Below are 25960 nucleotides of genomic sequence, written 5' to 3' on the forward strand. Positions count from 1 at the left end.
ATATTTCTTAACTTAATTAATTAAAACATTTCTTCCCTTATTGTAATTTAAAATTCAATTATTTTAATTATAAAACAATAACAATATATTTTTAATTATATATATATGGTTATAGTCAAATTTGTTGAAAACAATCATTCCATTTATTAATATAAAATTAATATATGTTTAATTAATTAATTTATCGAATTAATATATGTTACATAAAACAAATCTACATTTCTTCGTCAATTTTAAATCTTCCAAAGTAGTAGAAATAAATAAAAAAAAAAAAAAAAGAAAGAACAGTAGAGAAAAAAAGAAAAGAAGAAAAATGTACTATACAGAAAAAATCGAGTTCACTAGGGGGTTGTTGTTATCTATGTGCTAACACGCGAGAGCACTGTGTTAAACCCTTTGTTTTTCCCTTTTTTTTTCCTTTCTTACTTTCTTTCTTTTTTTTCTTTTTTTTTCTTTCTTTTAATTTTGTACTTCTTCTTCCTTTTTTCGTAAAATTTTATTTTATGTTTTTTGTTTTTTATACCAAGCCGAGGTTAAACATCTCGGGCGTGTTTTGTGTGAAAATTATACGAAAGGATTCTAAATGTTGACTTCGTTTTCCCTCCCCTCACCAAAAAAAAAAAAAAAAGAAGAAAGGGAGTAGGTGGATGGTGTATGCACAACATGTAGATATACATAAAAAGAAAATAGAGATAAAGAAAAATAGGATAGGAGAAAAAGTAAGAGAAAGAAAGAGAAAGAAAAAGGGTGGTTTGTAGGATGGTTTGTAGGGTATGGGAGTGGATGGGTGGATGGAGTATTTAAATGGGGAATACTCTAAGGCTATCTTGGTTACTTTCTTTTCTTCCTTATTTCCTTTCTTCCTTCCTTAGTTCCTTAGTTTCCTAGTTCCTTTTTTATTTATTTGTTTTTCCTATCTGTTCCAGTTTTATTTTGTTTGTTTTTTTTTTTTAATGCTGTTACATTGGTTTTTTTGGTTTTTATTTTTTTATATTTTTTATTTTTATTTCTTCTACTTTCTTTCTTTCTTTTTTCCTTCCATTTTTCGCTAGCATAAGGAAAAAAGCACACAGTCAAAAGCTTTTCCGGATTCGAAGGGAAAAAAAAATGAAAATAAAAGGACAAGAAAAGATACTTGACGTTTGCTTTTACATCTTACCCCCCCCCCCGATAGGGTTGAGAATAGGGTGAAATGTTACTATACATACTTATATATATTATATTTTTATATTATTCTAATTATTCTATATAATTATATTTTTTTTGTAATTTATTATATTAACAATTTATGAGAGCATTTTCTCGTTGATTTGATTTGATATTTTTAAAACAAAACTTATCACTAGATAGAGAAGTATGTTTTATTATTTTTGTCTTTTATTTTTATTCTTTTATAAAAGTTAATCCCTTGTTTACATTGTTGTTAGATTTACTAAAAAAAAAAAAAAAATGCATCAGGCAAAAAATAATAATAATAAGGGATAATAAAATGAAGTGTGATATAAAAGTGTACAGTAAAAATAAAAATAAAAGGAACATTATTATTCAAATTGTCAAAGAAATGCACAGTGATGATGTGTTATTTTTCAATAATCCAAGTTTCAAATTAGAAAATATTTTCTCACCAACTATAAAAAAAAAAAATATATATATATATATATATATATACATATTTTTAAAATAAAAGACTTTCTTTTTTTACAGATATACATATTTTTTTATTCTATTCGATTAATAGAAAACAACAAAAAGAATTAATATTAAAATAAATCATTGATAATCTTTTCAATATCGAAATTAATATTCCTATATATATATGATAAATAAATTAAAAAAAAAATGTAAGAAAGAATAAAAAAAAAAAACCTACAAATAAAAAAAAAATTACACACGTCAGTCGTGTAGTGTAAACGTCAAACTGAAAAAAAAAAAAGAAAAAAAATTAATAAATATAATATCTCTCTTTCAACTTTACCCTCTTGATTTTTACACGCTAGAAAATAGAAGAAAATAAAACCAAAACCAAAACTAAAAAATAAAAACAGAAACAAAAATAAAAACAAAACCTAAATATAACTTCTCTTTACATTAGCGAAATATTATTTCCTCTTTTTTTATTTTATTTTATTTTATTCTTTCTATTCGTGCGTATATATATATGTGTGTGTGTGTGTGGGTATTTTTTAAAAATACATTTCGTCAGGAAATAGCTGTAAAATACATTTTCCAATCGTACATTATCAGAGGGGACAACCGCATGGTTTTGACAAAGTGAATTGGGTACTCGAGCGTTCCACGATCCTTCGTCCAACGCGAGTGGTCTCGTCGTCATCGTAGTCGTCGTTATTGGTCGACCTAAACCACCCCTTTCCTACCCCCGTACCTTCCAACCTTCCTCAACCCCTTCCCTATCTCTATACTTCATATTATATATATATATATATATAGATATATATGTATATGTATGTCTGTCTCTGTGTATGTATGTATATGAAACCTACTGGGTGTACAACCTAATTTTAACACCTGAAATATTTCACCTATCCTCTCCCCCTAAGGCCCCTCCTCCTCCTCCTCTTCCTCCTTCTCCTCCTCAATTTGCATGCATTATTGCACTTGTGAAAAGAAGAAGAAGAAGAAGTAAATGAAAAAAAAGTATGAATCGTGAATGTATAATATTATCTAAATTTTAAACTATTCATCTGTGTGACATTTTTTTCTATTCTTATTTATTTATTTTTTTTTTTAACTTCAATCGAAAAAAATATAGGAGTTTGTAACCATTGCATAAATCGTAAGATATATTATTTAAAAAATAGGAAACAATTAATTCTAATTTACATACTTGCATAAAACATTCTACAATTATTCTGCAAAAATTTTTTTCTAATAAAATATCAATTAATATTATGAAAAACATTAGTTTCTAAAACCAAAAAAGAAAAAAAGGAATAAGAGATAATTGTATCATTAAAATATGACACCCAATATATTTCAATTATACCTGCATGCAAATATAATATACCTATTCTATTTTTTTCTTTTTTTTTAATTTCAATCACAAAATATATACGAGCTTGTTAACATTACATAAATCGTATAAAATATTAAAAAAAAAAAATAATAATAATAAATTAACTTATCATAATTAACATACTTGCATAAAATATTCTACAATTATTCTGCAAATATTTTTTTCTAATAAAATATAAATTATTATTATTATGAAAAAAATTTGCTCATAAATACAACAAAAAAAAAAAATAATCAGAGATAATTGTATCATTTAAAATATGACACCCAGTATATTTCAATTATACCTGCATGCAAATATAATACACCAATTTGTAAATGTGTGTGTGTATGTATGTATGTATGTATGTATATATGAACTCGCGTGTTTTAGATATGTGAATATAGGTGTAACTATTGTTATTGAGTATAGGTGTGTGTTACTGACGTGTATTTACAGATGATCCGAGAAACCCATATCACACATACATATACACATATCCATACATAAATAAAACACATATGTATTAGTGAGACATATTATATATGCATATGTATTATATTCATATACATAGAAAACAAAATGACAGGAGTAGGTAGGATGAGCACGCATAAAGCACTCAACGAGTGCACACGTCGTGTCACGAGTGCTTATAAGTTCCGCATGCGTGACAACCATACACGCAATATCCACTCACCCGCCATTATTTTTTTCTCTTCACTACGCTGATTTTTACCCCTCCCAACCCCCATTTCTTTCCCTTTCGTATTCACGTTAGTATTATATCACATTTTGTTTTTTTCTTTCTTTATTTTTATATTTATTAGGTGTTGGAATTAATTCGTAAGAGTTTTTTTATTTTTTTTTTTTAGTTACTTTATTTTATTATAATAATATATTAAATAATATAGTAATTATTAAAATATAATATAATATAATATAATTAATATAAATTAGTTTATAATAATAATTATTTAATAAAGATATATAATAAGATCGTAATAGGATATTTTATATATTTTTTTATATAGGGGCTATCTAAAAGCTCCTATATAAATAAGGGCTAAGTTTATTTACATATACTTGCATATAGTTATATAAATATTTGTAAAAGCATGTATTATATATATATATATATATATATATATATATATATATATATATATATATATATATATTACAATATATTTATTTAAATAATAATATATAAATAAAATATAAATTTGTTATATTTTATTTATAAAATATTATTATAAATATATATAATAAATTAATTAATAATAAATAAAAAATTAAATAATATATATATATATATAATTAAATAATAATAGTATAATATATAATTAAATTTTATATTATATATATATTAATATTAAATATAAAATAAAATATATATTATTATTAATTATAAAAATATATATATATAATTACAGATTATGTTGATATGTGATTGCAATTGTAAGGTAGTTGGTTAATTAAAAATCTTATATGAAATAATTTAATGCATTTAATTTTAGTAATTAATAATAATAATAAATTAAATTTACAAAAGTAAATAGTAAAGTAAAATTAGTAATTAAGATTAATTTAATTACTAAAATTGATAATTTTAATTATTTATATATAAGAATTATACAAGAAAACAATTTAAGATTTCTTTTAGTCAACGTGATAATATTTTTATCATTTTTTCTATTTTTATTAGTTTGACAAAAATAAAAATAATATTCAAATATTGGTGTTAAAAAAAAAACCCATAGGATTATATTTTATGCACGTGTTTAACTAATAAAAAATAAAAATCAGCTAGGTGTATCCGATTGCAATGCAATTTTGTTATAATGGGGATGGAAAAAGCGTAAAATTGTTTGATAAAAAAGCAGCAAGTGATGGTTACCTTTGTTTTTCAGATTTTCAAGCTTTCCCCATTGCCAGATATTAACTTTTATCGTTGTACACAATATATTCATGTGTTTATATTTTCCTGGTAGTCCCTTCAAACGATTCGGCGTTACTGGAATATTTCTAAAAAACAAAAAACAAAAAACAAAAACAAAAAATCCTCAAACGTTTTTCTCTCCCTTTCTTTCTCTTTTTTGTTTTTATATTTTTCGAGACTTTTTTTTTTTATTTGCAATCAAAATAAGAAAAAGAACAACAAAAAAATCATCCAGTGTTTTTCTCTTTTGTTTTTTTTTCCTATTTTTTTTTTTTTTTAACAATAAAACTTTGCATTTGCACACATCGTTTTTACAGAAGAGTACAGTGGGGGTTGAAATGGTAGAAATAAATGCAATGAAAATCGACGTATGTGTTCTCTTTTACGTTTTTTGTTTAAAAAAAAAAAAAAAAAAAAAAGTAAAAAAGAGAATAAAAAAAAAAAAAAACAACACCCATAACGTTTTCGATTATTTATTTTTACAAATTACAAAGGTATTGTTCATTGAAACGATACAGCCAATGAAGTGAATACAAATATTCACTCTTTGTATTTTGTATTATAAAAAAAAGAAATATCAAATTAAAATATTTTATAATTTGTAACTCATAATGCAACATATTACCTTTATAATATTTTTTAATATACTGTATATATATATATTGTACTATATAGAATATTATTAGTATTATATACTATATATAATATACTATATATTGTATATATATATAGTATTTTTATATATTATATACTATTATACAATAGTATTATTATATAAAAAAATTATATATAATACTATACTATATATATAATAATATAATATAATATAATAATATATTTATATATATAATACTGTTTAATAGAATATTAAATTATTATTATTTAAATTAATATTATTTTAATTATATAAATTAATACAGTTTAAATTAATAAATTTATAATATTAAATTATTATTATTATTATTATTATTATTATTATTATTATTATTATTTTACTCAACTTTAATATATTATAATTATATCAATAACAATCGGTATTAAATATAATTTTATCAAAACAAATTAAAATTATACGAACGATATCTTATTTTTTTTTTTTTTGTATTTTACATCCGACATTCGATTAATTTTTCATTTCAAGCAAAATTCTATTTCTCCTGATTCTACTTCTTTTTTTTTTTTTGCTTTTCTTTAATTAAATTATTCATCTTTGACGGTCTTATTAAAAATCAATGACAATTCTACAAAAACTTCATAGACAAATCCTAATAAATTATTTATCAGATCGAAATATTGATCATTTCTATTTTATTCAATCCATATTGAATTTTTTCTTATAAACAATCTTTCGATAAATATATCAAGATTGATCTTTCAAATAAATTATTTGAACATTTCAAAAAATCAACAAAAACAAAAATAAAATGGAGGAAAAGAGAAAATCAAGATCGTCGTCAGTAGGAAAACACACACGTGCGTGAAATAAAAGCAAGATAGAAGTATCCTACATGTGATATGGTATGGGGAAAGGGAGTAGAGTAGGGGGGAGTATGGGGAGTAGAGGGGGGAGTAAGGTTAAAAGAAGGTGACAGGAAGGTGTGGCAAAACGCGATAGGTAATGTGATCTCAAGTAAAAAGGGGTGTAGAAGAAAATGAACTGGCATCTATCTATTCCTCTTGTCAGACGTTGCATCGGTTAGCAGAAAACGTATGTTGCATACATATATACATACATATATTCACATACATACATATATAGAAATAGATATATATATGTTAGGATATGTAATACGTACGAGTTCTCGCATATTAGTCAGAAAAGCCGCAAGAACGTGTCAGTCGACTCATGAGTATTTACCGTCTATGTTCTCTCTTCCTAATGGGTCCATGGGGTTTGCTAGAATTTACACTACGTGATAACTGATGAGAGAAACAGAGAGAAACAGATCGTAAAATAAAAAGAAAGAAAGAGAGAGAGAGAGAGAGAATATACATATGTGGAATGTATGTAAGAAAGAAAGAAAGAAATAAAGAAAGACAGAGAAAGAAGATAGTAGGTGTGAAGTGTATGTATGAATATGTGAAAGAGATAGTAAATATAAAATATATGTAAAAGAGAAAAAGAGATACAGATAGTAGGTGTGAAGTGTATGTAAGGAGAAAGAGAAAGAGAGAAAAATAAAGATAGTGTGTATGAGGTGCATGTAAGAGAAAGAAAGAAAGAATATGCATATGTGAGAAAACATGTATGTATGTAGAATGTATGTAAAGAGATACAGATAGTAAGTGTGAAGTGTATGTAAGAGAAAGAGAGAAAGATTATACATATGTGAGAAAGCATATGTATGTAGAATGTATGTTAGAAAGATAGAGATAGTAAGTGTGGAGTATATATAAGAGAAAGAGAAAGAGAATATATATATATATATATATAGGAAAGCATATATATGTCGGGAGATACTGATAGTAAGTGCGAAGTGTATGTAAGAGAAAGAGAGAGAGAGAGAGAGAATATGCATATGTGAGAAAACATATGTATGTAGAATGCATGTTAGAAAGATACTGATAGTAATTGTGAAGTGTATATAAAAGAGAAAGAGAGAGTAAGAGAGAGAGAGAGAAAGAGAGAGTATGTATATGTAGAATGCATGTCAGAAAGATACTATGTGTGAAGTGTATGTAAAAGAGAGAGAGAGAGAGAGAGAGAGATTAACATATGTATTTAGAATATATGTAAAAGAAAAGGATACGTGCATATTTGGAGTACATAGAAGAAAGAGAAGGTGTATATATGTATTTGGAATATATGTAAGAGAGAGATAGAGAAAGAATGCAGGAATACATGTAAGGATATAGAACATATGACAATAATCTAAATATTAATTACTAGTAATATCTCATGTAATATATTATCAATTTTTATCTTAAAAATCAACATATTTATTATAACATTTGTAGTAATTGTTTAATTATAGATACAAATTGTTTTAATTTATTTTTGATTATTAATTATATATTATACATTATGAGTAATGAATCAATTTCTGTTTCGTTTTTTTTTTTTTTTATAATTTTTTTTAAACAAGAAATTTAATGAAATTAACATGAAATTGATTGTGACTATTTATTTATAATATAATTTATATTATTTATTTATTAATGTTATTATTAACATCTAAAAACATTAATTTATAAATGTCTTTAAATCTTAAAAGAAGAAGAAGAAGAAGAAGATGAGATAAGAGAATAGTTAGATTGACAATACGAAAGTAAAAGATGTTTCTCATTTAGTTTAGATAACTTTTCAAGACGCGTATTATCTACTTACTTTATTATACTAACTTTACCCTTATCTAAGTATCGCAATTTGATAGAAGAAAGATAAAAGATATTACAAGAAAAGAAGTAAATGATCGTGCGTAAAAACACACTTTACTACGAATCCCCATCGTATTACTTTTATCTACAACCCCTATCCAACTCCCTTTTTCTTTTCTTTTTTTTGTTATCTTCTCTTTCTCTCTCTCTCTCTCTCTCTCTCTCTCTGTTTTTACAAGCGTTACCTAAGCTCGTAAAAATAAAATGAATCGAGTTGAACGAGGGCTCACAGTTTGACAAACGAAACCTTACGAAAAACTATCCGGACAAGTAACTTCATACATCGCGACGTGTATTCTTTCGAAACCTACGAACTGATCGGTTCATATAATACATCACAATTGATTTCAGTCTATAACAAAATAAAAAAAAAATATATAAATAAAAAAAAAAGAGAGAGAGAGAAAGAGAAAGAGATAACAACCAATAGCAAAGAAAATAAGAATGAACAAAGAGAAAATGAAAATGATGATTGAAGTTATTGTAAAAAGGTTCGATATTAATAAATAATTTCGTAGAAATATCCTATCTCGTTTCTATTATAACATACTCTCACGCAAAAGAGAAAATATGTGTTTATATATATATGTATGTATGTATGTATGTATGTGTGTATGAGAAAAATAGATAAAGAGAGTAAAAAAACACATCTCGTTTATTATTAAGGCTCGAGTAAAATTGTTTCGATGTAATACTTTATCGAACGTAATTACAATCGAAGTTGATTATTTTAAATACGTACATACACACATATGTACACACACTTTGAAATACAATATGTATATACATTTGTACACAATTTCCCAAGAGTAACTTTAGTAAAAAAATAATAGGAAAGATATGAAACAATTTATTTACTTTTCTTTTCATTTTGTTAGATGTATATAGATATATATCTAACAAGATATATAACAGATATAACTATATATATATATATATAATAAAAACTTTAATAAAAAAAAAATATATATATATATAACATATTTATATATATATATAAATTAATAATAATTTTATTTATATTAATATTTAATATATATAAAATATATAATATAATATAATATAATATTTATATAATATACTATATATTATATATTTTTTATTAAAGTGTTTGTAAATGAAAATAAAATCCCACGCACCATGGTTTTATAAAGGGGTTGATTCTAATTACTTTCTTAAAAATAATATCTCAATTTTCGATTCAGTGATGTGTTCAATGAAATATTTAAAAATAAAATCCCACATCCCATACTATATATGGGGGGAGGGGGAGATGGGAGTTGATTTTAATTACTTTCTCAAAAATAATATCTCAGTTTTCAATTCAGTGATATAATTATGGTGTTATCAGTAAAACCGTAAATTCAATATTACATTTTCGTTCGAAAAATAAATTTCTCATTCTGTTTCTTTTTTTTTTTAATAAAAATAAGCTTTCATTCAGTATGAATGAATGATTCGAAAATACTTTCTCAAAAAAAAAAAAAAGAAAAATAATGTTTGATTTTTCAACTTGATGAAGCAACATTTGTAAATACATGTGCATACATTTGTTACTGTATATTCGTGATCAGTAAACCGTGATAGGCGTTTCTACGCGATATTACATACTTTCTACTTTAATTTCATTTTCCGGAGAGGAGTGAGGGGTGGTGGTAAGAGGGTAGTAGGGGGTTGGTCTCGTGATAAACAAATTAACAGTCTCTCGAAGCGTAACAACGTTGTAGCTTTTGAAAAAGAGTTGTACATGCATTCCATTTGCAGTGAAAATTTGCGTTCTCGCGACACGAATATGTAAAAGTACCAATGTAAATTGGGGGATGAGGAGGGGGGGTGGCAAGAGAAATAGAATGAGGGTGAAGGATAAATATTTTTACGTTAGTTCCGTTCGAAATCGAATACAATAACCTTTTCAAATTGGTTACGAAAAGTTTCAATGTGCTTCAATAAAATTACGATTGAACGAGATTTGACCTGACCCCCTACGATCTTTCTTCCATGTTTTTTTTTTTTTTTGTTTTTTTTTTTTTTTTTAAAGATGATAGGGCAGGGTTTGAGTGGAGAAAACAAAAAATAAACGTAGCTCTCTGGGGTATCCAATTTTTTTTTTTTTTTTTTTTTTTTATTAAAAAAGCATACATTCGATACAAAACGCGATGATAAAAATCTTATCGCGGTATTTTCTTTTTTGTTTATTTATTCTGTCCTGTCATTTCAATGAACGCAATAGCATCGATCACAGGGGATATTTAGGATTTTTTGTTTGTTTGTTATTATTTTTTTTTTCTTCTTTTCTTTTGAATATCTGACACATATCACCAAATATCAAATACAAAAAAAAAAAAAAAAAAAAGATTTACGTAAATGTCGTTTTAATATTTTTTTCTTTTATTACGAAATAATATATCAATTCGTTTTAAAAATTATGACTAATTGAATTATTATTTCTAATCGTATAATAAAATTTATCGTATAAAATAGTTATTTTCAATTTGATATTAACCCTTAGTAAAACGTTTAATACACTTATCGTTTAATCCATTATACTTTTTCTTTTCTTTTTTTTTTTTTTTTTTTACATTTTCTTTACATTTTTTTGTTCCTTTTTTTATATTCCGAACAAACGTGACTCTTTCAACGAATGTCATCGGATTTTTTTTTACCCTTCACTCGGCACTCACGAGAATGAAAATCAAAGGAAAGAGAATAAAAAGAGAGAGAGGGAGAACTTTGATATTTTACACCAATGAAACAATGTACATAGGTATGTATATATATATATATATATATATATATATGTATTACATACCGTGAAACTGGAGAAAACGAGGAAATCATTTGCTCGATCGTGCGTTTGCTTTTCCGACACCATGTAGTTTGCCATTTTTCTACAATGAAAAGAAAAAAAAAATAAAGAAAAAGAGAATACTTTCCCTTTTTTTTATTTTTTTTTTTATTTTTTATATTTTTATATCTTTTTCTCTTTTTTTCCTCTCTCTCTCTCTTTCTCTCTCTTATTTTTCCTTGAACAAAGAGTGATTCAATTTTTGTTCAAGACAAAATCGTCATTTAAACGCGGAAAGAGGGTTTGGTTCTACGTAAGAATTGTTTGTACAACTCCGAAAAGTTCTCTCACATTTTCAACCCTTTTCTTTTTTACATTCTTATGATTTTCTTTTCCCCCCCCCTTCAAGCTTTTCTCTTTTATGTTTTACCTTTTTAAAAAGAAAAAACCGAAAAATATGACACATAAATTTTTCGTAACGTAGAAGTTTTTCGTAACGTTTGTCTAACTTACATCAAAATTCCTTTCATTCTGTTGTATATTAAACCCTTTAAAATATGTATTAAAAAATATAAAAATAATATATTTTTAATATTTAATAATATTAGGTGTTCCAACTTCTAATATTTTATAATTATTATATTAATTTTGTATATAATATTAAAATTGCAATATAACTTACTTAATATTTAAAATTATTTGATAAAATATTTATAAGGAAATTAAAAAAATATATTTTAAATATTTAATAATATTAGGTGTTCCAACTTCTAATATTTTAAAATTATTATATTAAATTTGTATATAATATTAAAATTGTAATATTAACACTACCTAATATTTAAAATTATTTTATAAAATATTTATAGGAAAATATAGAAATAATATATTTTAAATATTTAATAATATTATATTATTCAACTTTTAGTATATTTTATAATTATTATATTGAATTTGTATATAATATTAAAATTGCAATATAACCTACTTAATATTTAAAATTATTTGATAAAATATTTATAAGGAAAATATAAAAATATATTTTAAATATTTAATAATATTAGGTGTTCCAACTTCTAATATTTTAAAATTATTATATTAAATTTGTATATAATATTAAAATTGTAATATAACTTACTTAATATTTAAAATTATTTGATAAAATATTTATAAGGAAATTATAAAAATATATTTCAAATACTTAATAATATTACATTATCCAACTTTTAATATTCTATTAATATATTAAATTTGTATATTATAATATTCAAATACTAATATTAACTACATCATATTTTAAACAAATAACAAACATACTCATTATTCAATATATATCTAATAAATAATATTTATTAGAAAACAGAGTTATATGTTAAAGTTAACGATGACTAAAGATACGTCAGGTAACCCTTTCTTTCTCTCACCTATTTTCTTCATATAAGGTATTAGGAACACGACGTGAAAGAGACGTATAAGAGTAAAAGAGAAACATAGAAACATAGAAACATAGAAAGAGAGTGAGATAGAGAATATGTGAGTATTCGCAGGCTTCAGTGTTACCAGTGAGCTCACCGTAGATTTGTAGCCCTGCAACGAGCACGTTCATCCCCTAAGTCTAACGTCTACTTCGTCTGTTATATACGACCAAGTAGGGTTTACTATATATATATACATACACATATATAAATATATAGATATAGATATACACTTATCGTATGAATACGACATTGGTGCCACCCTCTGCCATTCCACCACCATGCTCAAAATCCCATCGTGCTTTTTGAACGTAAAATATGAAAACGCCACGAGAAATAGTAACATGATGCCACCACGACCTTCGGGAAAGATCTTCTTCTACGAAAAAAAACAGAACGTGAATAGAAATATAGAAATACAGTAGTACACCGTAGAAGAAAAACTTGGTGTTGGTATTGGTGGAGGAGAGGGAGGGGCAGGGGGAGGGGGCAGGGGTTGGATGAGAAGTTGGTTGGTTACTTGAGAGTTAGTTGTGTATACGAAAATGTACTTTCAAATACACGTTAGTAGTATCTCTCACTACCTAAGGGTGTGTTTTATTTTCTTTATACACTAATAGTAATAGTAATAGTAGTAGTAGTAGAAGAAATACATACATATCAGTGTCCTTTTTATTCCACTATTTTTACTACTTCTTTCTAAAAGATCAACCCAAGAAAAAAGAAAGAAAGAAAGAAAAAGATTGGATAAGGGTGAAATGTGAATGTGTGGTGGGGTTGAAGAGAATGTGAAATCTTCTTCTTCGAAATAACCGAAAACTTGTGTGTTAGCCCTCCCGCCCTCACCCCTTTTACGCGAACGTTTGAATAAATTCCCCCTCCCTCCATACTGAAATATATCTGTATGTGAAAGAGATAGAGATATAGATAAAGATGAGGGGGTTGAAAGGGTCGGGGGAGAAAGAATGAGGAGGAATCTCGAGTATCTCTCACAGTTGAAATTCGATTTCACATTCCGCAAACTTTTCGTGTCCTTCGTGTATGAGTGTATGTATGTATGTATGTATGTATGTGTATTTCCCCCACTCCTAACATTTTGTGTAGTACAATAAACTACTATTACTATTACTTTTACTATCTTTTACTATTATTACATTTATACATATATATATATATATATATATATATATATATATATATATATATATATATATATATATATATGTTAGAAATTTTCGTAGGTATTTTACAATGTTGAATTGTATAGAAACGTGTCGTAAATTAAACACACGTGTGGTATCATCCATCCCACTAACTTGTATCTCATCGAAAACGTTCTTCTCATGGAAGAACTTGTTTGTTGTACCACACGTACAAAAGAGGAGAATAAATAATTTTCAGTGCTTGCTTTTGAAAACGGGGTTACCTGAGAGTAGGGGTTGAAAAGGTGGTGTAGGATAGTGGTGGTGGTGGTGGTGGTGGTGGTAGTTGGAGGAAGAGTAGAGGAAAAGAGAAGAATAGAATATGGTTTGGGGTACTAGGTTGAAATAGAACTATATATGTGTTCACTAGTAACACATACATACATACATACATATATACATGCATGTAGAGTTTTGGGGAGAACAGAACGTTCGTTACGATTCGCAAACATTCGCGAATGTTACTTTCAAAGGGAGCCGCAAGAAATGTAATTAAGTAATCGCTCGTGGAAATAGGGTAAATAACAAAATTTTACTTCCTATCTCTATCTCTCTTTATCTCTCTCTCTCTCTCTCTCTTTCTCTCTTTCTCTCTTATTCTATTTATTTATCTTTCTATATATATATATATATGTAATCGTCTCTCTCTCTCTCTCTCTCTCTGTCTTTCTCTTTCTGTTTCACTATTTCTCTTTTTGTATGTGAATGTCCATACTCGAAAATAGAGGTTGGTTTGACGTGAAATAACAAATATTAAACAACGGATTATCCTCTCAATTTTCCATTTTATTTGCTTTGTCCCTACACGTTCTCAATGCGATAGGTATTAAACGTCAAACAAATTACGAAATTTACTTCCCTTTTTCTCCTACCAACCCTCTATTCATCTCGCGTATACCTTTATAAAGATAACCGTCTCCTGGGGATTGTCATTATATATATATATATATAAAAGTAATAATAATATGTAATGAATTATTCAATGATAACGAAATATATTATTTTTGTTATTATTAATTATATCAAGTTGAATTATATATGTAATAAATGAAATAAATTTTAAATTGTATAATGAATTAATAGATAATACGAATTATATATATATATATTTTTTTTTCCTAATTATAACTTGGATAATATATGAAAAAAAATATACGAGAGTATAAAAATGCATGTATATATATGTATATGTATGAAGTAAAAGTAAATAATCGATAAAATGGTTATTAAGTTTTTTTCTTATTTTAATTAAATTTTTGAATAAAAATGAGAATTAAAATATGATATATTAAATGAGATAATAGATATAATATCGAGATTTTTTTTTATTATTATTATTATTATTTATATTCATTACAAATTCGATAAAACGAAATAAAAAAAAAAATAAAATAAGAATTAATTAGTGTGGACAAAAATTGGATTTGTTACTTGTCTTTATCTACGTGTGGATAATTTTAAAAGGAAAAAAAAAGAAATGTTTTTATATAATAAACAATTTAAGTGTAGAATATTATCGATTAACTTTCCTATTTTTTTCATATTTTTTTTTTAGAAACTTGCGTACTGTAATTTATTTTATATATATATATATATATATATATATATATATATATATATATATATATATATATATATATAAAAGAAGAAAAATCTAATTTGATATTTTTTAATCTGAAATAAATCATCGAATCAATTTTTATGAAACAGATTCATTTTATAACATAACGAATTAATTATTAATAAAATGGTGTGTGTCACGTTGACCTTATAATGCGAATGATTAATATTCAGAGAAAACTATCCCTATATCGTCCACACATACACATATACACACATATACATATATATTTCAATAGAAAGGAGGGTTGAACAGTGTAGGAATAGTTTGAAGGAACCTTTACAACACATATAGGGGAAAGGTATGCGTTCGTAACGCGTAATGGGAGTGTAGATATAGCAGTACGTTGAAAGACAGCTGTAATGGGGGTAGGAAAAGGTGGTAGGAAGAGGGGAAGGGAAGGTTCTTCTCAAAGATGATGAGTAGAATGAGAAAGGTGAAGGATTCCACGAGTGCTTTGTACCACCTTCATTTTACAATTAGCGTGAAACGAAGAGGATATGAAAACAGTGACGGATTAAGCGTCTACGTGGAATCCCAAAATACCAAAAGGGCACCCCTTGTAAAATTCCACCCCAAATATTACAATATATTTTCATTAGCATTCAAAAAACATTATATTTTTCATTAATTTATTTAATGTTTTATGGATATGTGTAATTCATGATTCGTATTTGAACAACACCCTTGTAAAACAAAGGGGTTGCATAAATATCGACTATATATATATTATAATAATATGAAATTGTTTTTTCTTTTTTTTGTTAATAATTCCATGGTAATTTTATTTAATTTTAATCCATTACCGTTTGAAAATTAATTAAATTAAAGGTTTGTCTTTAAAACGTAATCCAAAAGCAGCCCTGTTATAATTGTAACTTTGATTTGAGAGTGTCATCTTGGACACCCCCTTCCCTACACCCGTTCACCCCTAACTAACCATTCTAAACGTTACGCCGCAAGGTAAATCGTCTTCAACGTGACGTTTTGACAGGAGAAACGTTTCTGTGTTTCAGAGGGACAATTATACGCTGCGACAGTTGCGGATTTCACTGGAGGTGCGCCCCTTATCCTAAGGGACAAGATACGAACGGAACGATCTGATTTAAATCAATTGAATGGTAATTATTATTATTATTATTATATATGCATACATAAATATAAATTATTTTAAGTCATCGTTCATCAATAAAATAATGAACAATTTTCTAATCTTTTATTATTTTTATGACGATCATTAAATGTCTAACATTGAATAATTTCAATCTTTAAACATTTATTTTGTTCTCATGTAAAATACTAAATATTCACTTTCTAACTTGTGTAATCTGCACACACATACACATAGTTTTGTTTTAAATTATAATAATAATATTTATAACATCAACATTTACTACATCCATCCTATTTCATAATTATTTTGCAAATACGAGAAAAGAAAAAAAAACATTCAAACGCAAAATGTCAATACGAATAGACAAAGAGTGTCTGCGTAAAACTAGCTTACACAATTCGATATCCGTAAATCGAGTGTGAAAAATCAATGCATTTGATATAACGTTACGTCAATCAAATGCAATTCGGTGTGCGGATGGTTCAAACAAAAACGTATCGTTTGTTCTATATAAAGAAATTTTAAAGAAAAAAAAAAACTAACAAAATTACAAGAGAATAATCTTCAACATAAATATATGAAAAAAAAAAAAATACTATAACAAATGGTTTAAAATTAATATACAAAATGTATAACCATCATACGTGATATGACAAAGCTATTACGTTACGTTCAATCATTATGTTAATTAAAATACTAAACCTTTGTAATTTCAAAAATAATTTCCAATAAGTACAAATAAAAATGTAAAAGATAGAAGAGAAATTTTACAAGGAAGCAAAAAAAAATGAATAGGTACGATACAAAATGTGTCGAGCAATGAAATGAGAATGAAAATGACGATGAAACGAATTGAAAATGAAAATTTAATTATCGACAAAGTATTTATTCGTTTCTCTCTCTCTCTCTCTCTCTCTCTTTCTCTCATCATTTAAAAAAGATCCCCCATTCCACCTACCCCTTCTCACGTATTTTCTGTCGAAAGAATATTACCCCATTCGTCGTTAATTTTCCGCTTAACGTACTTTGAATGAACGAATGAATGAACGAACGAACGAACGAACGAACAAATGAATAAACGAACTAACAAACGAACGAATAAAACTTACAATTAGTATTTAGGCACCTATCTCCCACCCCTCCAGTACCCTTGCATACCCTTTATCACCCCTCATCCACCTTTCAAATATCAATTCCAACACCCCCGTTATCGACATGTTGGTATTTGATCCTTATCAGCGAACACGAATGCGACAGTCAATTTATTTGGAAATTTCGATTTATTTCGACCTACCCCCACATCCCATCCCATCCCATCCCATTTCACCCCAAACTATCCCCCTACTCTGTTCACATGCCCCTTTTCCTCCTGTTCCCTTCGCTTTTCGCCAACCCTTCTTTCGATAACACGAGAGCTCATCTTTTATCCGATTTTAGTAACGAAATTTTACCGAATGTCGAACCAACGTGTTCTCCACCACCCTTTGCCCTTTCCTCTTCTGACCAATCCTTCCTCCGTTCCTCCCTCGTTCCTCTCCCCCCCCCTCTCTCTCTCTTCATCGGTGTCACGCTTATAAATCATTTTCAACGATCGAGATATCGTACCCACTGTATTTTGCGTATATCCCCATAAACTTTACCTACCCCCTCAGTTAGATTTCTATTTCCATCGAGTTTGACTATTTTCAAATACGTTTTACGATAATCTTTTAGTTTCTATCATTTCATAGTATAAACCAATGTATAAGTATGTGTGTTTGTGTGTGTGTATATGTAAGAAAGAAAAAAAAAAAGAAAAGGAAGTTAGGTTAGTGAGTTTTCCTATGATTTACCTCGTTTTCCACGAATCATTAGCGTAGACTCGCTAAAAACGTGTAATTAAAGCGTTTAAACGTAGAATTATTTTTAAATTAAAACGAACACGTACGTAAGAAAATAAAAAGAGAAAGAATGAGTGTATGTGTGTATGTCTGTGTGTGTGTGTGTTTGTATGAGTTACGTGTCGGATTCAAAAGTAACGAGAATGCAATATGAATTCATCTCTGAATTAGAATAAATAATTTGAGAAGTTTTAGTTTACACGTTTTGAAAATACGTGTACAATATATATGTATATATATTCTTGTTTAAGTTGGTAAGTACTAATTACAGGGATTGTTCAAAAAAGAAAAAAAAAAAAAAAGAAAAGTCTCGAGTCAAATTTGTAAAAGTTGTTTTATAATTTGTAATTTGGTTGAAAGTTTAAATGGATCTATCTATTGTGAAAATTAAAAGTACAGAAGAAGAAGTACGTGAAAAATGGTAGAAAGGTTTTTCTGTTTTATTTGTTTTTTAAAAAAGAAGAAAAAAAAGCCTTTGAGGAAATTAGGAAAAGGATTTGTCGGAAGTATGAAAAGGATAAATAGTATCCTCTTGTTATGGGAATAAAAAAGGAAGTATGTTTGAAAGTTTTAAAATGATACTATGTTAACCTTTAGAATGCTATGGACGCATATATGTGTTTGATAAAAATTACAAAAGTGGTCTATCGATGCATATACGTGTTTGTTAACACATTCGTGGCTGGCATATTTTTTTATACTGAGTACTGGAAAAAATAATGAATTATTTAATTAATTTATATGTTATATTTAAAAAAAAATTATATTTATATATAAATTTATATTTAGTTATTTGCAATATATAATATTTAAAAATAATTAAATATTTTATTATTTAAATATAAATTTAAATAATAAATTATATTAATATATAATAAGATATATAATTAGTTAAATATTATATTGCAATAACTATAAATATAAGCTTATATATATAAATATAATTTTTAATTTATTTATAATTATAAATACAAATATAAATATTATATTAATTTATAATTATAAATATATAAATATAAATTTGTACAATTTAAAATGACGTGAATCACGTCAATGGTAACCAGGAATAGAACTTGAAAAAATGTGAATTCACGTCAGCGGTCACGAATGTGCCGAAAATTAATGTAAAACATTTTATTTAAAAATATTCAGCACTCAAAAGTGTTCAAATGATTATATATAAATTATTTAAAAATGAAAATGTTAAACAAATGTAACAAATGAAAATACATTTTTATATTTTGTTTTAGGACCAAATTTTGTCAGCTCGTTCGCTTACGAGGATTACGTTTTCTTTTTCTATCGTGAAACTGCTGTCGAGTACATGAACTGTGGCAAGGTAAGACATCTTTATCTTTGTTTCAAATAAAATTAGAAAAAAAAACAACAAAATAAAAAACAACAACATAAAAATCTAAAAGAAAGTAAAAATACAAGTATAAGAAAAAGAAGTAAAAGAAGTGAAAGAAAGAAATAAAGAAAGAAGGAAAGAAAGAAAGAAAGAAAGAAAGAAAAGTAGAATTGTTTGTAAGAAATGATATTTTTTGTATTATTTGTTTTATTTTTCAGGCAGTCTATTCGCGGGTTGGTAGAGTTTGCCAGCATGACAAAGGCGGTCCTCATGCTTTCAGCGACAGATGGACAAGCTTCCTGAAAGCCAGACTTAACTGTTCGGTACCTGGAGAATATCCGTTCTACTTCAACGAAATACGTAAGTATCGATTATTCCTTTTTACAATTCCTTTTTTTATTTCTTCTTTTTTTTCTCATTTAACGATGACATCTGTGAATGATTTTTTGTATGACAAAAAATCATAAACAAAATTGTGATAATGGTAATTTACATTAATTTAAATCCAATAATAATGTAAGATATTATATATTTTTTTATTTATTCAATCAAAATCTTTATATTAATTTTTTAAAGATCGTCAAATAAATGTGATAAATAAAATAAAGAAAAATGTAGGGAAAGTATTACCATAAATATATATATATATATATATATATATATATATATATATATATATATATATATGTTAATAAAATAAACAAACAAATATTTAATTAAATTAATTTTATATATATATTATAATAATTTAATTAAATAATTAATTAAATTTATTAGTAAAAAATTTATACTGTAATACAATATTATAATATATATATATACAAAATTATAACAAAAAATAAAAATATTTTATTATAATTTTTATTATTAAACAAAGAAAATAGTAAACAAAATTGTGTTAATAACAATTTATATTTATTTAAATCCAAAAATTTAAGATATTAAATTTTTTCTTTTTAATTAAGGGGACCTTCTACTCTGAGCACCTAAAAAAAAAGGCTATTTTCGCGAATTTTTTCCAAGAAAACTATAAAAGATATCGATCTAAAAGTTGTTGGGTTTGTTAAATTGAGTCTTAAACTATATAAATGAATTTTTATTTTTTCATTTTAATTAATTTTTTATTGCAAAAACAGTAGTATAAAAAAACACCTTAAAACTTTAGTTATTATCGGCCCATTAATGGCATTTATTATCGGCCCATTACCGGCATTTATTATCGGCCCATTACCGGCATTTATTATCGGCCCATTACCGGCATTTATTATCGGCCCATTACCGGCATTTATTATCGGCCCATTACCGGCATTTATTATCGGCCCATTACCGGCATTTATTATCGGCCCATTACCGGCATTTATTATCGGCCCATTACCGGCATTTATTATCGGCCCATTACCGGCATTTATTATCGGCCCATTACCGGCATTTATTATCGGCCCATTACCGGCATTTATTATCGGCCCATTACCGGCATTTATTATCGGCCCATTACCGGCATTTATTATCGGCCCATTACCGGCATTTATTATCGGCCCATTACCGGCATTTATTATCGGCCCATTACCGGCATTTATTATCGGCCCATTACCGGCATTTATTATCGGCCCATTACCGGCATTTATTATCGGCCCATTACCGGCAGTTATTATCGGCCCATTAATGGTAGTTGATCATTGGCCGATTAATGGGCCCAGCAATGGGCCACGTTTTATTCAAATTATTAGCCCATTAACATCATCATAATTTAATAATCTATATATCATCATCTTCAGACAGTTATATATTTCTCTATGTCTGATCCCCCGAAAAATATACCTGACAATACGAAGGATTATACAGATTACAATAAAAAAAACTGCTTGAATAAACAATGAAAGAGAAAGGGATTGAACAAGATAAGAGTCGTCCGTGCGCGCCGAACGCTCAGGAAAGCGGTCCGAGGTAGTTACGTTCAGGCACCAAAAATGTAGTTAGAGACATCGGATCTTTTTGAAATTTTAACACAATATTTCTACATATATATATACATTCGAAAAATGTAAAAAAAAAAAAAAATTTTTTTAAATTGCAGAGTAGAAGGTCCCCTTAAATTAAATTAAAAGATCGTTTAATAAATGTAATAAATAAAATAAATAAAAATCTAGGAAAACTATTGCCATAAATATTTTAATAAAATATATAAATTAATAAAATAATTTAATTAAATAAATAAAATAAATATTATGCAATATAATAAATATTTGAGTACATATATTCATTGAAAAATAATTTTAAAATAAATTAAAGTTAGTTATGTTGTACTTTAACACCCCATGCATATCAAAATAGATAGATAGATAGATAGATAGATGGATAGATTATTCATCGTCACGTTCACTAGAATTTGTCGTGGTTTAGCTCATCCTAATTCTCTCTCTCTCTCTCTCTCCTATTCCCTAAACTGAGAGAAGAGTAAAGTAAAATAGAAAGAGAGATAGATAGATAGAGAGAGAAAGAGAGAGAATATGTAGTAGTGTACTATATAAACTAGTTTCCTGTCACTCGATAAGTCGTCCCAACTGCCTACGGGAGGAACGAAATGAAGCCTGGGGGAGCCTGTATAGGAAAGTACAAATGGTACAATGGCCGCAAACTCACCAGGAGGGTTGGTAGGAAGGGTGGTGTAGGATGGTGGATAAGGAAAGAACGTTGGAACCAAACGGTTGTTGGTGAACGAACTTGGAGTAGGCTGGCTGATGGTGGTACCATCACTACCACTACTACTATTGGTCTAAAGTAAAAGAGAAAAGATGAAACCTATTGGTGATGGTGGTGGTGGTAGTAGTAGTTAGGGGTAGGATGAGATGGGACGAGTTAGGGGTAGTATGTTGTTCTCTTTCTATCCCTCTATCGGTCTTTCAAGAGCCAGAGAGAATATTGTCGCCGCACATCGAACCAAAATCCCCTATCCGACTAGGAACCTTGGCTTCTGGCCAGGCAGAAAGATCCGTTTGGTGGATCTTTGCCAAATCGTAGGGTCCGAACTATCCCACCGATTGCTCGGACAACCTAGACCCCCCCCATCACCCACCTAACCCAACCCAACCCTATCCCCAATTCTCTTTCTTTCTTTCTTGCTTGCTTGCTTGCTTGCTCTCTTTCTCTTTTAAACTTCAACCTTCTTTTATCATTTCTTTCTTTTTTTCTGTTTTTTTCTTTTTTTTTTTTTTTTTTAGATCTACCCCTGTCTTACTTCCTTTGTTCGTTCATTCTTTCTACTTCACTTTCTTTCATTTTTTTTTTTCTTTTTTTCGTTCACTCGTCCGTTCTTCTTCATTCGTTCAGATGTTCCCTACCCACCTTTTCTATTTCTTTTTCTCCTGATTCTCCTCCTTTTCTTGTTCTTCGTCATCGTAGCTTCTGGTGGGTGGTGGGGTATGGATTTTCCTTCTCGATCCGTTCTGTCTTGGCCAGATGACTTGAGGGGGGGGGGCGAAGGGGGCGGGGGGAACTAACCCTTGAAAAGAGGAACAGAACAGAAAAGTAAAAAGGAAAATGAATAAAGAACTTTATTACCGTCTCTTTCTACTGGATGAAATTCTTCGACATGAAATCGGACCGTTGCACCTGAAAGAAACCGAATCACGAGAAACCATCCCTCCCATCCCCCCTCCCATTCACCCCTCCTATTCTAAGAAATTCTTCGATTCTGTGTATCGCGATTACCCTCCGACCAATAAGAGAGAACGTCATTCTTACATAGCTACCCCCATGCACTAGTAAGAATTAGAATGGCGGATTTTTCTTCGGAATATATGTATATGTATATGTATATGTGTATATGTAAATGTATATCGTTAAATTGAATCTGTATTTTTCTTTTTTTAACTATTATTATTCTTATTATTCTGTTTATTCTCCCAGGTGTATTAAAGAAGTTTCTTTTAGAAAAGTATTGTTTGATATATCGGATCTTGATCGGGGGAAAAAAGGGGGAAAAATGTAATCCTTTCGATAAAGGAAAATAGTGATTTCTTATTTCGATAACAGTAAAATATATTTCCTTGCTAAAGGAAATGTAACGTGACTTTTTATTATGGAATATAAATATATATTTGTATTTACAGGTTGTAGGATAAATATGAGGATTGTTTATGCATTTGGTAATATATTTAACATTATAATATATATATATTATACATATATATTACTTTAGTTATATATAATTATATGGTTATATATAATTATTACCAATATAATATATTACCAATGTATGCATATTATATATATACCAATTACCAAAAATAATATATTACCAATATATATAGCAATTACCAAAAATAATATATTACCAATATATATAGCAATTACCAAAAATAATATATAACCAATACATATATATATATATATATATATATATATATATATATATATATATATATTATATATCTATTACTAAAAATAATATATTATCAATTTATATACCAATTACCAAAAATAATATATAACCAATACATATATATATTATTTATCTATTACTAAAAATAATATATTACCAATATATATACATATATGGTAATATATAATATATTATAATTTTTCATATATAATATAATATATTATATATGAAAAAAGTTGTTTATAAAAAAATTGAAATATTTAATATACTTAATAAAAAAAATTGTAATTAAATTATTATGAATTATTATTGTATCCTACTTTAATACTAATCACAAATTAAATCATTCTAAATTCGATATATTAATTCAAGATAATATCATTCTTCTAAAAAGACTGTAAACTTAGTTCTTACAGCACATATTTATTTTTTACCGAGGGTAGGTTGCTAGCCTCACCCTTGAACCCTCCTCCTTTATCTGGGCTTGGGACCAGCTAGCTATTATCTATGATATCTAGATACTAACTAGGCGGAGTTACAATATCATTGATAAATTTATAATTATCTATACAACATTTTTCAATTAGTTTATTAACTATATTTACGATATAACAACCACAAATTTGGATATTGTACGAAACATATCAACCTTGATTGGACTATATTATATTATACTTTCACTATATATCTGAAGTAATAAAGTTTGTCAAAAGAAACTATTAATTACTATTTATGAACAAAATATACAATATAACAACCACTAATTTGGATATTGTACGAAACATATCAACCTTGATTGGACTAAATTATACTATACTCTCTCTATATCCGAAGTAATAAAGTTTGTCAAGAACAATAATACAAGAGCAAACGTTCAACTCTCTCTCTCTCTTTCTCTCTCTCTCTCTCTCTCTCTCTCTCTCTCTCTCTCTCTCTCTTAACAACCAAGTATTATATATACTAGAAATACATACAAACACACAAACATACATACATATATACATATATATAGTTTGTGTAGTAGAAGTATTGAGAGAGAGAGAGATAGAGAGAGAGAACCGATGCAAGAGTTTGCAACGTACTCGATGGAGACCTGGAGTTTCTGGTCTAACTAACAAACGTGAACCTGACAAACCATGTTGGTAGTAGTCAATCATACGTTTTACCAAGCTCGATGAGTAACGTTAGAAAATTCATGAGACGCTACATCGGAATACATCGGAAAATGGTGATTTAGAAAGTTTCACCCAGTTTCTATCCACACCCACTTTCACCCCCTTCATGTCCCTGAAATTCTACTACTACTACTTTTTAGAACAAACGAAAGAAACCCAACGGTTAAAAAAGTTTTCCAATGAGAAAATACATGTATAAAACAGTATGTTAGTAAAAAGATAGAAAAGGAAAATAACATTGAATGAAAAAGAATAACTAATAATAAAGAAAAAAGTAGTTTAAGAAATGATTGAGATAGGAAAATAAAGAAAAAGAGAGAGAGAGTGAGACGAAGAGAGTGAGTGAATGAGATTGAGTGAGAGGAAGGATATATATAGTCTTCAAGGATATATTATTCAACTAGGAAAAGGAAACGAAAAGACGTAGCAGCATTTATTCGATTGCGTATACACTACTACTACTACTACTACTACTTCTATTTTAGAATATTTTTCTTTTCTCTCTCTCTCTCTCTCTCTCTGTCTGCATATTCTTCTTTTCTTTTCTTTTTATCTCAACCTCTTCTATCTTCGTAATAAAATCATAATTTATCTTTATAATTAAAATGTAGATCATACTCGATACGCGGCACAGTGAAAGAAAAAT

General features: G+C 27.2%; 1 protein-coding gene across 2 annotated transcripts in view; it reads left to right on the plus strand.

The window, feature by feature from the left end:
* The window catches only part of LOC107071521 (semaphorin-1A), a 246998-nt gene that overhangs the window by 208387 nt on the left and 12651 nt on the right, over positions 1-25960 (plus strand). For both annotated transcript variants that reach the window (XM_015330571.2, XM_015330572.2), the window contains exons 6-8: positions 16430-16534; positions 19658-19746; positions 19977-20118. In XM_015330571.2, coding sequence (XP_015186057.1) covers positions 16430-16534; positions 19658-19746; positions 19977-20118 — 336 coding nt within the window. The remainder of the gene's footprint in view (positions 1-16429; positions 16535-19657; positions 19747-19976; positions 20119-25960) is intronic.

Source organism: Polistes dominula, unplaced genomic scaffold (assembly GCF_049000335.1).
Source record: "Polistes dominula isolate Pdom_NZ unplaced genomic scaffold, Pdom_raw_medaka contig_11, whole genome shotgun sequence".
Lineage (NCBI taxonomy): Eukaryota > Metazoa > Arthropoda > Insecta > Hymenoptera > Vespidae > Polistes > Polistes dominula.